The sequence below is a fragment of the Amblyraja radiata genome, chromosome 1, assembly GCF_010909765.2.
Source record: "Amblyraja radiata isolate CabotCenter1 chromosome 1, sAmbRad1.1.pri, whole genome shotgun sequence".
NCBI classification, from domain to species: Eukaryota; Metazoa; Chordata; class Chondrichthyes; order Rajiformes; family Rajidae; genus Amblyraja; species Amblyraja radiata.
Window position 1 is genome coordinate 170,131,543 of NC_045956.1, and position 15,317 is coordinate 170,146,859.

At 48.8% G+C, this 15,317-nt stretch overlaps 1 protein-coding gene across 1 annotated transcript in view; it reads right to left on the reverse strand.

Annotated features, from left to right (window-relative positions):
* Nucleotides 1-5,070: 5,070 nt before the first annotated feature.
* rnf24 (ring finger protein 24) overlaps nucleotides 5,071-15,317 on the reverse strand; it is a 165,024-nt gene continuing 154,777 nt past the window's right edge. Inside the window, exons 5-6 of the mRNA XM_033035380.1 lie at nucleotides 9,533-9,612; nucleotides 5,071-5,689 (exon numbers count right to left, since the gene is read on the reverse strand). Of these exons, the coding sequence (XP_032891271.1) occupies nucleotides 5,578-5,689; nucleotides 9,533-9,612 (192 nt within the window). The 3' untranslated portion in view covers nucleotides 5,071-5,577. The remainder of the gene's footprint in view (nucleotides 5,690-9,532; nucleotides 9,613-15,317) is intronic.

Genomic DNA, 15,317 nt, shown 5'->3' on the forward strand with positions numbered 1-15,317 from the left:
GATGCAGGAAAAATATTCCAGATGTTGGGGGTCCAGAACCAGGGGTCATAGTTTAAGAATAAGGGGTAGGACTGAGAGGAGGAAAAACTTTTTCACTCAGAGGAGTTTTGAATCTGTAGAATTCTCTGCCACAAAAGGCAGTGGAGGCCAATCCACTGGATGTTTCCAAGAGAGAGTTAGATTTAGCTCTCAGGGCTAATGGAATCAAGGAATATGGGGAGAAAGCAGGAATGGAGTGCTGATTTTGGATGATCAGCCATGGTCATACTGAATGGCGGTGCTGGCTCGAAGGGCCGAATGGCCTGCTCCTGCACTTATTTTTTATGTTTCTGTGACAGAGATCGGGGATGGGATGGCTTCCGACTGTCGATACCCTCCCCGCCATGGCAGAGTTCTTGTAAAGCCAATCAGAAGGTTCAGTTCCTTTGGCAACTGGGCTCTGTCAACAGGAAAATCCAATTAAATGTTGATTAATTAGGATAACAAAGCCATCAGTCGGTTTTCCAGAGAGCTTTTACACTTAGTTGGTGCCCACAACAGCCCTACCAATGAGGGAAGGATGAGATTCAGCGGATAACAGCATGCAGGCCGTGATAGTTTTGATTTTGGGACTGGATGCTATTGGTAAATTCATAATCCTAGGCACAGAATAAGGTAATTCAGCCCATCGAGTATACTCTGCCATTTAATGATGGCTGATCTGTCTTTCCCTCTAAACCACATTCTCCTGCCTCCGCCCCAATAAAAGATGAAATATTCCATAGTCAGTGGCATGCCAGCAGCCGCTATATTCCTCTAAACCTTTCCTGTCCACATACCTATCCAAATGCCTGTTAAATGTTGTTATTAAACTGGCGAAACCCAGGATTGAACCAGGGACCCTTAGATCTTCAGATTGACGCAGTCCCAACTGGGCTATTGGGGTAGACACAAAATGCTGGAGTAACTCAGCGGGTGAGGCAGCATCTCTAGAGAGAAGGAATGGGCGACGTTTCGGGTCGAGACCCTTCTTCAGATTGATGTCAGGGGAGAGGATGGGACAAAGATAGAAGATAGGCGGAGAGAGTAAGACTGGTGGGAGAACTGGGAAGGGGATTGAGAGAAAGCAAGGGCTATCTGAAGTAGGAGAAATCAATGTTCATACTGCTGGGGTGTAAACTACCCAAGCGAAATATGAAGTGCTGTTCCTCCAATTTGCATTTGGCCTCACTCTAGCAATGGAGGAGGCCCAGGACAGACAGATTGGGAATGCGAGGGGGAGATGAAGTGCTGGGCCACCGGGAGATCAGGTAGGTTAAGGCAGACTGAGCGGAGGTGCTCAGCGAAATGATCGCCAAGCCTGCGCTTGGTCTCACCGATGTAGACACCTGGAACAGCGGATGTAGTAGATGAGGTTGGAGGAGGTGCAAGTGAACCCCTGCCTCACATGGAAAGACTGTTTGGGTCCTTAGATGGAGTCGAGGGGGGAGGTAAAGTGACAGGTGTTGCATCTCCTGCGGCTGAAAGTGAAAGTACCTGGGGAGGGGGTGGTTTGGATGGGAAGGGACGAGTTGGCCTGAGAGTTTCGGAGGGAACGATATCCTCGGAAAGCAGAAAGGGGTGGAGATGGAAAGATGTGGTGGCGAAAATATTTGAGGATTATATGTTGTATGCGACGGCTGATGGGGTGGAAGGTGAGACAAGGGGGACTCTATCCTTGTTAAGAATGGGGGGAGGGAGAGTAAGAGTGGAGCTGCGGGATATCGAGGAGACCCTAGTGAGAGCCTCATCTAAGATGGAAGAGTGGAACCCCCATTCCCTAAAGAATGAGGACATCTCCGATGCCCTGGTATGGAACGCCTCAACCTGGGTCAGATGCGGTGTGGACGTGAGCTATTGGGGTACTGACCCACTCATGGTGCGTCCATTTATGGACGAGCCGCATTCAAACCCATTCTTTCAGAAACCTCGGGTAAATTGTGAGGTTTGCAAGTCAGCATGGACATGTCGGGCCGAAGGGTCATTTGTATACCGCAAAACTCTACAATTCTTTAACAGTCAGTGAGTTTACAACAGAGTGGTGAGGCTGTGGAATTCTCTGCCTCAGAGGGCGGTGGAGGCAGGTTCTCTGGATACTTTCAAGAGAGAGCTAGATAGGGCTCTTAAAGATAGCGGAGTCAGGGGAAATGGGGAGAAGGCAGGAACGGGGTACGGATTGGGGATGATCAGCCATGATCACATTGAATGGCGGTGCTGGCTCGAAGGGCCGAATGGCCTATTCCTGCACCTGTTGTCTATTGACACCGAACATCCACAGAGTGGGGATAGAAGGGGGACTGATTTATTCTGGATATGGCCATGGTGCCAGCATGTACACAAAATCAGTATGTTTTTAGAAAGGGCCCGCATAGGAAAGCTGTGCAGGGGCCTGTGTTAAAGTTTTGGGCCCAGGTGCAAGGAAGTGTGAAGAAAGCATTTTTACTTGTGGAGTGTGGAGAGGAACCAGGACTTTCTATCCACATGGGTGGCGGGAACAGAATCAGAGTATTCAGGAGAGAACTGGAAGGCACTTGTGAGAGAGTAACCTGCAGGGCATCGTGAACCAGAGGGGGTGGGAACGAGGGGGGAAACTGGAGCACCCGGAGAAAAACCCACGCGGTCACGGGGAGAACGCACAAACTCCATACAGGCAGCACCCGTAGTCAGGATCGAATTTGGGTCTCTGGTGCTGTAAGGCAGCGACTCTGCCGCTGCTCCATTGTGCCGCACCCCAAATTGGAGATGATTCCTCCTCATTATCCATTGTAAAGGTACGTCCTTTTATACTGAGGTTGTGCCCTCTGGTTCTCGACTCTCCCATTACTCTGGGTCTTGTGGGTAAGCTTGGTGCTCATCTTCCTGATCAAGAGTTTGTACGTTCTCCCGTGACCCGCGTGGGTTTTCTCCGCGATCTCCGGTTTCCTTCCACACACCAAAGGTTTATGTGTTTGTAGGTTAATTGGCTTCGGTAAAAATTGTAAATTGTCCTTAGTGTGTCGGGTAGCGTTAGTGTGCGGGGATCGCTGGTCGGTGCGGACTCGGTGGGCCGAAGGGCCTGTTTCCGCGCTGTATCTCTAAACTAAACTAAACTTGGGTGCAAACCAGCATCTGCAGTTCCTTCTTGCACGTTCCATTATTAGCATCCATCTTTTAAAATAAAACTATAAATAACAAATTAGTTTTTGAACTAATTACACCCTGGCCTGCTCTGCGTCTGCACGGCTGTCCATGTCCCATGTGTCGCTGCCTGCAGCGGGAAAGGCAGTGGCGATCGCCAGTGGATTCCGTCTCTGTAACGATCCCTCTGGCTGAACGCCCATCCTGTAGCCTGCAATGTGGGCACCTGGATTATTGCAGCCGGAGCCAGTCAGTTCCCAGCCTCAACCAGCCCCACAAGCGTCATTTATTCAGAGGGCGGTAAATCTGTGGAATTCTTTGCCACAGGAGGCAGTGGAGGCCGTAGGTGGATATATTTAAGGCAGAGATTGATGGATTCTTGATTAGTACAAGTGTCAGGCATAATGGGGATAAGGCAGGAAAATGGGGTTAGGAGGGGTCTGAAGAAGGGTCTTGACCCGTAACATTACCAATCCCTTCTCCCCATAGATACTGCCTCACCCGCTGAGTTTCTGCAGCATTTTGTGTTTACCTTCAATTTTACCAGCATCTGCAGTTCTTTCTTAAACATATAGATCAGCCATGATTGAATGGTGGAGCAGACTTGATGAGCCAAATGGTCTAAATCTACTCCTATTCCTTATGACCTAAAGTGTTCGGCAGGCCCGAAACTATTAGTCCATTGTACAAAAAAAAAAAATCAGTTTTTTTCAAGGTGGACAAAAATAACCTATTTGCTCAGAGCCCTGTCCTAGAAGGTTGTCCATCCTACAGCTGGAAGCGTGATGTTCAGTCTGACCTCCCCCCTACAAACCTTCCCTTAGACTGGAGCAGTAGCAGCGATGCAGGCCCGTGTCCTGGCTCAGGGGGTAATAAGGAGGCGGGGCGGCGGGGGGGAAGGGGTGCAGGGAGTGGAGGGGGTGCAGCGGGTGGGTGGGGGAGGAAGTGAGGGAACATGCAGGGAGCATCGAGTGGGGGAGGAAGGATGAAGGCAGTGGGGGAGGGGAGGGGATGGAATGGGGTGCAGGGAGTGGGGGAGGGGGTTGAAGTTGGGGGGGGAGTGCAGGGGGAGAGGGGGTGCAGTGGGTGGGGAGGAACAATGCAGGGAGTAGGGGAGGGGAGGCTGTGGGGTGCAGGGAGTGGGGTACAGGGAGTGGGGGAGGGGAGGCTGTGGGGTGCAGGGAGTGGGGTGCAGGGAGTGGGGTGCAGGGAGTGGGGGAGGGGAAGCAGTGGGGTGCAGGGAGTGGGGTGCAGGGTTGTAGGCACAGTGCAGCTCCTATCAGTTCACATGAGTGCCCCGAGACTTTGCTCGCCACTTATTCCACTGACCCTCCCGATAGAAGGCAGGTAACTACGGGCACTCCCTGCGCTTTGACTACCTTGCGGCACCGGCTGAAACATAAATCCCGGAGCCACCCCGCCTCGCACGTTACAGTGCGGCAACGGCACTTTCATAAGTGATAGGGGCAGAATTAGGCCATTCGGCCCATCAAGTCTACACCGCCATTCAATCATGGCAGATCACTCTCTTTCTCCTAACCCCATTCTCCTGCCTTCTCCCCATAACCCTTGACACCCGTACTAATCAAGAATGTATCAATGTTTGCCATAAAAATGTCCATTGGCTTGGCCTCCACACCCTTTGGTGGCAATGAATTCCACAGATTCACCACCCTCTGGCTGAAGAAATTCTTCCTCATCTCCATTCTAAAGATACGTCCTTCTATTCTGAGGCTGGTCTCGTCTATTCCCTTTATCCGCTATTCCCTTAAAATGGCGCCGCAGCTTTCTCGCCATTAAACTCGCTGCAACTTGATAGTAAAAATAATTTCCTCGACCCCCCCCCCCCCAGAACGCAACATGTAGCCCTTACTCTGCCCTGCTGGGCTTGTGACCGACAGCGGTCGGGTGGACGAGGAGGTGGGAGACTCGGTGTAAAGTGGCCTCTTTTTTTAATAGCTCTTCAATGTGGCCGCTGCATTTACTAAGGCAAATGTCCAGCAGCAGTTGCAGTTGCTGGCAAATCCAATGACAAAAGTGCTTTATCTCAGGTCGTCCTGTTCCCACCCCCCCCCCTCCTCCCGAGCCCGCACCGGGTGACAACCAGCGATGGGACCGTGATCAGTCTGAAGAAGGGTCTCGACCCGAAACGTCATCCATTCCTTTTCTCCAGAGATGCTGCTGCCTGTCCCCACTGAGTTACTCCAGCATTTTGCGTCTGTCTTCGATTGAGGTTCTCCCGCTGGAAATCTCAGCCCTCGTCGGGTTACCGGTCTCGGCGGATCAGTGTGGGATCGTCACTCACGCAGAAATAAGAAATGGCGGGCGGAAAAAAATAAACAATGGTAACGAGAAAATAAAAAAGTGGTAAATCCTTCTCGTGTGTTGCTCTACAAACAGCCGGGGGTGTTGGGCGTGGGTGCTGGCGTGGGACGTGGATGGTTACACCAGATTGTCAGTCCCGTTCACCGCTCCGGCCTCCTGGTCAGTTTGGAGCACAGGCGTGTTGCACAGTGGGCAAACCTTCCGCACCTCCAGCCACTTGATCAGGCACCTGCCCGGAAAGAGGAAAAACAACGAGTTAGACATAAAATGCCAGGGGAACTCAGCGGGACATGCAGCCAGCATCTCTGCAGGGTAGGGAATAGGCGACGTTTCGGGATGAGACCTTTCTTCAGGCTGAGAGTCAGGGGAGAGCCATGATCACAATGAGTCAGGGGATCAGCCATGATCACAATGAATGGGGGTGCTGGCTCGGAGGGCCAAATGGCATAGCCCTGCACCTATTGTCTATTGTCTATTGAGAGGGAGACGAGAGACATGGAAAGGTACAAGCAACAAATGAATGAAAGGACAAATACAAAAGGACAAATCAAAGCCAGCAACGATGATCAAAGGAGATTAGAGCCCACAATGGTCCATTGTTGGCAGTGGGGAAGGTGATAACATAGAAACATAGAAACATAGAAATTAGGTGCAGGAGTAGGCCATTCGGCCCTTCGAGCCTGCACCGCCATTCAATATGATCATGGCTGATCATCCAACTCAGTATCCCGTACCTGCCTTCTCTCCATACCCTCTGATCCCCTTAGCCACAAGGGCCACATCTAACTCCCTCTTAAATATAGCCAATGAACTGGCCTCGACTACCCTCTGTGGCAGGGAGTTCCAGAGATTCACCACTCTCTGTGTGAAAAAAGTTCTTCTCATCTCGGTTTTAAAGGATTTCCCCCTTATCCTTAAGCTGTGACCCCTTGTCCTGGACTTCCCCAACATCGGGAGCAATCTTCCTGCATCTAGCCTGTCCAACCCCTTAAGAATTTTGTAAGTTTCTATAAGATCCCCTCTCAATCTCCTAAATTCTAGAGAGTATAAACCAAGTCTATCCAGTCTTTCTTCATAAGACAGTCCTGACATCCCAGGAATCAGTCTGGTGAACCTTCTCTGCACTCCCTCTATGGCAATAATGTCCTTCCTCAGATTTGGAGACCAAAACTGTACGCAATACTCCAGGTGTGGTCTCACCAAGACCCTGTACAACTGCAGTAGAACCTCCCTGCTCCTATACTCAAATCCTTTTGCTATGAAAGCTAACATACCATTCGCTTTCTTCACTGCCTGCTGCACCTGCATGCCCACTTTCAATGACTGGTGTACCATGACACCCAGGTCTCGCTGCATCTCCCCTTTTCCTAGTCGGCCACCATTTAGATAATAGTCTGCTTTCCTGTTTTTGCCACCAAAATGGAGAACCTCACATTTATCCACATTATGCTGCATCTGCCAAACATTTGCCCACTCACCCAGCCTATCCAAGTCACCTTGCAGTCTCCTAGCATCCTCCTCACAGCTAACACTGCCCCCCAGCTTAGTGTCATCCGCAAACTTGGAGATATTGCCTTCAATTCCCTCATCCAGATCATTAATATATATTGTAAATAGCTGGGGTCCCAGCACTGAGCCTTGCGGTACCCCACTAGTCACTGCCTGCCATTGTGAAAAGGACCCGTTTACTCCTACTCTTTGCTTCCTGTTTGCCAGCCAGTTCTCTATCCACATCAATACTGAACCCCCAATGCCGTGTACTTTAAGTTTGTAAACTAATCTCTTATGTGGGACCTTGTCGAAAGCCTTCTGGAAGTCCAGATACACCACATCCACTGGTTCTCCCCTATCCACGCTACTAGTTACATCCTCGAAAAATTCTATAAGATTCGTCAGACATGATTTACCTTTTGTAAATCCATGCTGACTTTGTCCAATGATTTCACCACTTTCCAAATGTGCTGCTATCCCATCTTTAATAACTGACTCTAGCAGTTTCCCCACTACCGATGTTAGACTAACTGGTCTGTAATTCCCCGTTTTCTCTCTCCCTCCCTTCTTAAAAAGTGGGGTTACATTTGCTACCCGCCAATCCTCAGGAACTACTCCAGAATCTAAAGAGTTTTGAAAGATTATTACTAATGCATCCACTATTTCTGGAGCTACTTCCTTAAGTACTCTGGGATGCAGCCTATAACGAGTGGATACAAGCAGGATGACAGTGAAACTAGTCGGACTTCTTCAGACCGAGATTCAGGGGAGAGGGGTATGTTAGAGGACTCTAGAGGTATGCAAAAGTAGAGGAACAAATCAGAGACGGCACCGATGACCAAGGGAAGGTGGAGCCCACAATGGTCAAGAGAGAGGGACCGCAAGTGTTACTTGAAGAGAGAAATCAATATTCATAACGCTGGGTTGGAAGCTGCCAGAGCAAAATATGAGGTGCTGTTCCTCCAATTTTGTGTTTGGCCTCACTCTGACATGTTGGCCTTCATAACAAGAGGAGTTGAGTATAGGAGTAAAGAGGTCCTTCTGCAGATGTACAGGGCCCTAGTGAGACCACACCTGGAATATTGTGTGCAGTTTTGGTCTCCAAATTTGAGGAAGGACATTCTTGCTATAGAAGGAGTGCAGCGTAGGTTTACAAGGTTAATTCCCGGGATGGCGGGTCTGTCATATGCTGAGAGAATGGAGTGGCTGGGTTTGTATACTCTGGAAACTTAGGATGGGAGGAGATCTTATTGAAGCATATAAGATTATTAAGGGTTTGGACAAGCTAGAGGCAGGAAACATGTTCCCGATGTTGGAGGAGTCCAGAACCAGGCACTACAGTTTAAGAATAAGCGGTAAGCCATTTAGAACGCAGATGAGGAAACACTTTTTCCCACAGAGAGTGGTGAGTCTATGGAATTCTCTTTCTCAGAGGATGGTTCTCTTATATTTTCAAGAGAAAGCTAGATAGAGCTCTTGAAGAAAGTGGTCAGGGGATATGGGGAGAAGGCAGGAACGGGGTACTGATTGTGGATGATCAGCCATGGTCACATTGAATGGCAGTGCTGGCTCAAAGGGCCAAATCGCCTACTCCTGCACCTATTGTTTATTGTCGATTGACAGTGGAGGAGGCCCAGAACAGAAAGGTCAGTGTGGGAATGGGAAGGGGAGTTACTGGGAATCACACCGCCGGGCCACGACTATGCTCATGGTAAGGTCCACGGTACAAGACCTTCTCATTGAGGTCCCAAGGTGAGTATTGCAGGCTCTTCCAGGTTCAGTACAAGTGGGTAAAAGGAAAGGAGCATTTCCTTGCCCCCTTGAGCTGAACATCAAGAAGCAAATTATCCTCGACCCATGAAGAGTTAAGGGTAATTTTACACCCTTTGTCAACTATTGACTCCATTTATACCTCACGCTGCCTTGGCAAGGCCAGCAACATAATTAAGGACAAGTTGCAACCTGGCCCCTCCCTCTTCTCCCCTCTCCCATCAGGCAAATGCTACAGAGGTGTGAAAACACACACCTCTACATTCAGCGACAATTTCTTCCCAGCTGTTATCAGGGCAACTGAATCATCCTATCACAAACCAGAGAGCAGTCCTGAACTACTGTCCACCTCAATGGTGACCATCAGACTATCCTTGGTTGGACTTTGCTGGCTTAACCTTGCACTAAAAGTTATTCCCTGATCATGTACAGGTATCTATACACTGTAAATGCATCGAATGTAATCATGGATTGTCTTTCTGCTGACTGGTTAGCACGCAACAAAAGCTTTTCACTGTACCTCGGTACACGTGACAATAGACTAAACTGGAAACTGAAATCAGGCGCGTTCTGGATTTCTATTTGGTATCTCCAGGGGAACAGGGTGGCACGGTGGCGCAGTGGTAGAAGCACTGTCTTATAGCGCCAGAGACCAGGGTTTGATCCTGACTACGGGTCTTGTCTGTACGGAGTTTGTACCTTCTCCCCGTGACCTGCGTAGGTTTTCTCCGAGATCTTCGGACACACACACACACACACACACACACACACAGTCGCACTGCCCCTCTGCGCCCCACTCAACCACACTCACTTGCGGTGGAAGGCGTGCTTGCACGGGCAGATCCCCAGCTCGTCCTTCGACTTGAACTCCTCCAAGCACACGGCGCAAATCTGTGAGACAAAACAGGGACAAAAATCAGCAGTGGGTTGAAGGAAGGCGCAAATGGAAACAAAAAGAAAGGCAACTGAACCACTGCTGGAGTAACTCAGTGGGACAGGCAGCATCTCTGGAGAGAAGGAATGGGTAGGAAGGAAGGGATGAATTACACTGAGTTTAGTTTCGTTTCAGAGACACAGCGCGGAAACATGCCCTTTGACCCACCCAATCCGTGCCGACTAGCGATCACAAACTAACACTACCCTACACGCCTAGAAACCGGGGAAAACCCATGCCGACACGGGGAGAACGTCCAAACTCCGCGCAGACAGCACCTTTTGCGCTGTAAGGCAGCAACTCTACCGCTGCGCCACAGTGCCCCCCTATTGAATGAAAGACACTTGCACAGGAACTATAGAGGAAAGGTTTGGAGGCCTATGGACCAGGTGCAGGTCAATGAGGGTGGCTGGATTAGGCCGCTTGGTCAGCACAGATGAATTGTAGCCTGCTTTTAGGTTGCTCGATGGCCATATGATTCAGTGGTGTCCACTGAACAATCTTTGTCATCGGTATGCGCTTGGCTAGGGAAGGGTGGCGTGGGTGACGGAGAATGGGTGTGTGGACATGTGACGCTGGAGAAGCAACTCAGGCTGGACAGGAAGATGACCGTCGTTCCTCTGACACCTGCAGTCTTCGATCCTGGTCCCAAACATCCACTGGTTGGGCTCCCTACCTGGGTGTCTGCAGGTAAATGGAACCCTCACCTCCACCACGTATGGGTGTCATCATTAGCTCAGAGGAATGGAGGTGTATAAGATCATGAGAGGAATAAATCGGGTAGATACACAGTCTCTTGCCCATAGTAGGTGAATTGAGGACCAGAGGACAGAGGTTCAAGGAGAAGGGGAAATAGGTCGCCCAATTATAGGAAAGATGTCAACAAAATAGAGAGAGTACAGAGGAGATTTACTAGAATGTTGCCTGGGTTTCAACAACTAAGTTACAGAGAAAGGTAAAACAAATTAGGTCTTTATTCTTTGGAGCGCAGAAGGTTAAGGGGGGACTTGATAGAGGTCTTTAAAATGATGAGAGGGATAGACAGAGTTGACGTGGATCAGCTTTTCCCACTGAGAGTAGGGAAGATTCAAACAAGAGGACATGACTTCAGAATTAAGGGACAGAGGTTTAGGGGTAACATGAGGGGGAACTTCTTTACTCAGAGTGGTAGCTGTGTGGAATGAGCTTCCAGTGGAAGTGGTGGAGGCAGGTTCGATTTTATCATTTAAAAATAAATTGGATAGGTATATGGATGGGAAAGGAATGGAGGGTTATGGTCTGAGTGCAGGTAGATGGGACTAGGGGAAAATAAGTGTTCAGCACGGACTTGTAGGGCCGAGATGGCCTGTTTCCGTGCTGTAATTGTTATATGGTTATATGGTTATATGGAAAAGATTTAATGAGAATCTGAGGGGTAACTTTTTCACACAAAGGGCGGTGGGTATATGGAACAAGCTGCCAGAGGAGGTAGTTGAGGCAGGGCTATCACAACATTTAAGAAACAGCTGGACAGGGATATGGATAGGACAGGTTTGGAGGGACCAAATGCTGGAACGTGGGACTAGTGTAGCTGGGACATGTTGGCCGGTGTGGGCAAGTTGGGCCGAAGGGCCTGTATCCACACTGTATCACTCTATGACTCTATGAATGCAGTGCAGGGTTTTGATGGAACCATTGTATACACAGTGTGATGAATGCACAGAACGGCTGCGAAAGCACGATAGAGAACAGGGCAGAAAACTAGCCTGGAAACCTCGTGTAGCACACTCTATATGCAGCAACTCTCGAGAGGGCCTGTTATTTTTTTCCCCAGAGGTTTGACATGAAAAACAAAAGTTGCATAACACGAATTTTGAAGGAGATTAGTTTGCGTGAAATGCCAAGAAGAATTATTCTGGGAGGCATAAGGAAATAAATCTGCCCTGGCCTTTATCCAGTTGGGTGACTTCCTGGGAGCGCCTGGTGAAAAGCACTGGGTCACTGCCTCAACATTTCACAGCAGCTGCCCTGAATCGCTTGGTCAGGAGTGCAATGAGATCACGTTCCTGCTCACCAAGGAGGCGGAACACCCTGAAGATTTGCTCACTGGGATGTGGAGATTGCCCGCTTCATTTAGTTTAGTTTAGAGATACAGCATGGAAACAGGCCTGTCCGCCCACCGGATCTGTGCCGACAAGCGGTCCCCGTACATTAATACTATCCGACGCACACTCGGGACAATTTACAATTATACCAAGCCAATTAACCTGCAAACCTGTATGCCTTTGGAGGATGGGAGGAAACCAGAGATCCCGGTGAAAACCCACGCAGGTAACGGGGAGAACGTACAGACAGCACCCGTAGTCAGGATTGAACCCGGGTCACTGGTGCTGTAAGGCAGCAACTCTACCACTGTGCCACCATGCCGCCCACGTGATTGACGAGGTTGCTTCTGTGGGTTCATCGTTCAAAACTACCCGACAGCTGGGGGGAATGTGGAAATGTCCCTGGCCCCAGATATCTGCCAGATTCCAGCCAACTTCTTTGTGACAAGGGCGGCACAGTGGTGCAGCAGTAGAGTTGCTGCTTTACAGTGCCAGAGACCCGGGTTCGATCCTGACTGCGGGTGCTGTCTGTACGGAGTTTGTACGCTCTCCCCGTGACCCCGTGGGTTTTCTCCGGTGCTCCACTGTCCTCCAACACTCAAAAGACGTACAGGTTTGCAGGTTAATTGACTTTGGTAAAAATGGAAATTGTCCCTGATTTGTAGGATAGTGTTAGCGTGTGGGGACGGCTAATCGGCAGGGACTTGGTGGGCCGAAGGGCCTGTTTCCGTGCTGTGTCTCTAAACTAAACTAAACTATGGCAGTCGTGTGCAAGGAGAGCATCTGACTTTATTGATTATTGATTATACCTTTAATAATCCTTTACAGGAAATTACAGTGCCCCGACAGCTTCAAGACAGACATAACACCACACATTTCCTCAAATGGCTTCCATACTTAACAAGTTAAAATACAAGTTAAAATACAAGTTAAAATATAATTAATTTAAAAAAAAAGTGCAGTTATTTATGCGCATTATATAACCTTATAGCAGCTGGTAAACAGGACTTCCTATGTCTCTCAGTTTTGCATATTGGTGCAATCAGCCTCTGACTGAAGATGCTGCTCTTGATCACCTTCAGGGCATGGAGTGGGTGAGTGGGGTTGGTCATTATTGAACCCAGTTTGTTCAGAGTTCTGGCCTCTGCCACCTGTTGGACCGTTCGTTGCTCAGCCCCGACCACTGAGCCGGCCTTCCTGATTAGCTTGTCCAGTCTGTTTTTGTCCGCTATACGGGCGCCATCTCCCCAACAGGCCACAGCAAAAAACAGAGCACTGGCCACCACTGAATGGTAGACACTGCACAGTAGGGGTTGGCAGATGTTAAATGACCTCAGCCTCCTTAAAAAATACAGTCGGCTTTGTCCCTTCCTGTACACCGCCTCCATATGACCCTTCCAGTCCAGCTCACTGTCAAGCTGCACCCCAAGGTACCTGTGGTTAGCGACCACCTCCACCTCAGTGCCCTTAATGGTGATTGGTGTTGCTTGAGTCCTCCTCCTCCCCCTCCTGAAGTCCACAACTATCTCCTTAGTTTTTTTGGTGTTAAGATGGAGGTTATTGTGTGCACTCCACTCCACAAAGTTACTTATTATGTCTCTATACTCCTCCTCATTGCCCCCTTTGATGAGGCCGACAAGAGCTGTGTCATCCGAAAACTTCTGCAAAAAGCAGCTGTTGGTGTTATATTGGAGATCCGCTGTTTTAGTAACATCTTTATTTGTTGTCTTGTCAGTCTTATTATGCCTGAGCATGAATTATTCATTTTTTCAGTATCCGTCAACATCTTTCCATCTTAGTTTAGTTTAGTTGAGAGGTATATCGTGGAAACAGGCCCTTCTGCCCACCGAGTCCCCGCCAACCAGTCCTCCCCGCACACTAGTTCTACCCTACATACTTCAGACAGTTTACAGACGCCAATTGGCCTACAATCCTGCATGTCTTTGGAATATGGAAGGAAACTGAAGAAAACCCACGCAGTCACGGGGAGAACGTACGAACTCCCTACAGACAGGCACCCGTAGTCTGGATGGAACCCGGCTCTGTGGCGCTGTAAGGCAGCAACTCTACCGCTGCGACACGGTGGCGCCCCTTTATTGAGGCACAGTATCTGCCAAAGTGTTGCTGAATAAAGATTCACGTGACCTACTCCTGCTCTGTGTTCCTCATGCACTTTTGCTATGTTCCCCTTGGCATGAACTAAAAAAAGCAAAGATCTATATCAAGACAGGCTCTATCAGCTGTAGCTCCTCAGCGTGACGAATGCCTTCTGTTTAACATACACTAAGTCTGGAGCTGAAATCCGTCTGGTTACAGATTAGGAAGTCTAGAAAATGTTAAAGTGCGCATTGTTCACACTCCCCTTTCTTTATTTCTCCATGTCTGATCACACAGATGCATCAGTCATTACGTTTTCTCCAATAGGATATTAAATATATTGTCAATACAGAGTGAACAAACATTGGCACCCACGTCACGAATTTAATGGGGATTCTGAAGGGTTGATTTGTATTTGATTTGTCTGCCTTCCTCGAGCTCCTTGAGGCATTTGTTGACATTTATAATATCCCCTTCTTGTTTGACATTCCAACTACATATTTGTGCAAGGCTATTGTCGCAGTGTTTATGGGCCTCAGCCAACAGTGGTGACACTGCTCACCTGTAGAGTTTAGCTTTCAGGAGGAACCAGGTGGCTTTCAAATTTGAATCTGTCTTCTGACCCCCCCCCCCCCGCCTTCCCCCGCCACAGATTGCTGAGCTCAGAGTGTATCAGAATGGCACTGGGCCACACCTGGCCCCCACATGCCTGCGCTCACCTGGGTCGTTCAGGGATCCTTCCGCCATTCAGCACATTGCCCAATGGTGCTTTATGTAGACTTTAGAGATACAGTGCGGAAACAGGCCCTTCGGCCCACTGAGCAGCAATCACCCCGTACACTCACTCTATCTGAAACATCCTAACACAACCAGAGAGCAGTGCTGAACTATTATCTTCCTCATTGGAAAACCTCGGACTATCTTGGATTTTACTGGCTTTATCGTCATTCCCTTATCATGTATATATACATGGCTCGATTGTAATGATGTATTGTCCTTCTGCTGACTGGTTAGCAGGCAACAAAAGTTTTCACTGTACCTCAGTAAATGTGACAATAAACTAAACTGAACTGAACTAATCTTACCTCAGCACCAGAATCCTTGGACCGCCTCTTGTATCCATGCTCCCCATTGATGCTACCTGACCTGCTGAGTTACTCCTGAACTTTTGTACTACCATGGAATTGTATTTTCATCTTGCACGAATCACTTATTCTATTTTGCAATTTTTTTATTCACGTTATTTTTGCAGTTATTCATGTTATTCCCTTTATCATTCACTGTACATTAGGGAAAATTTACAATTCACCGAAGCCAATTAACCTACAAACATATACGTCTTTGAAGTGTGGGTGGAAACTGGAGCACCCGGGGAAAACCCACGTGGTCACAGGGAGATCGTGCAAACTCCGTACAGACAGCATCTGTAGTCAGGATGGAACCCGGGTCTCTGGTGCTGTAAGGCAGCAACTCTACTGCTG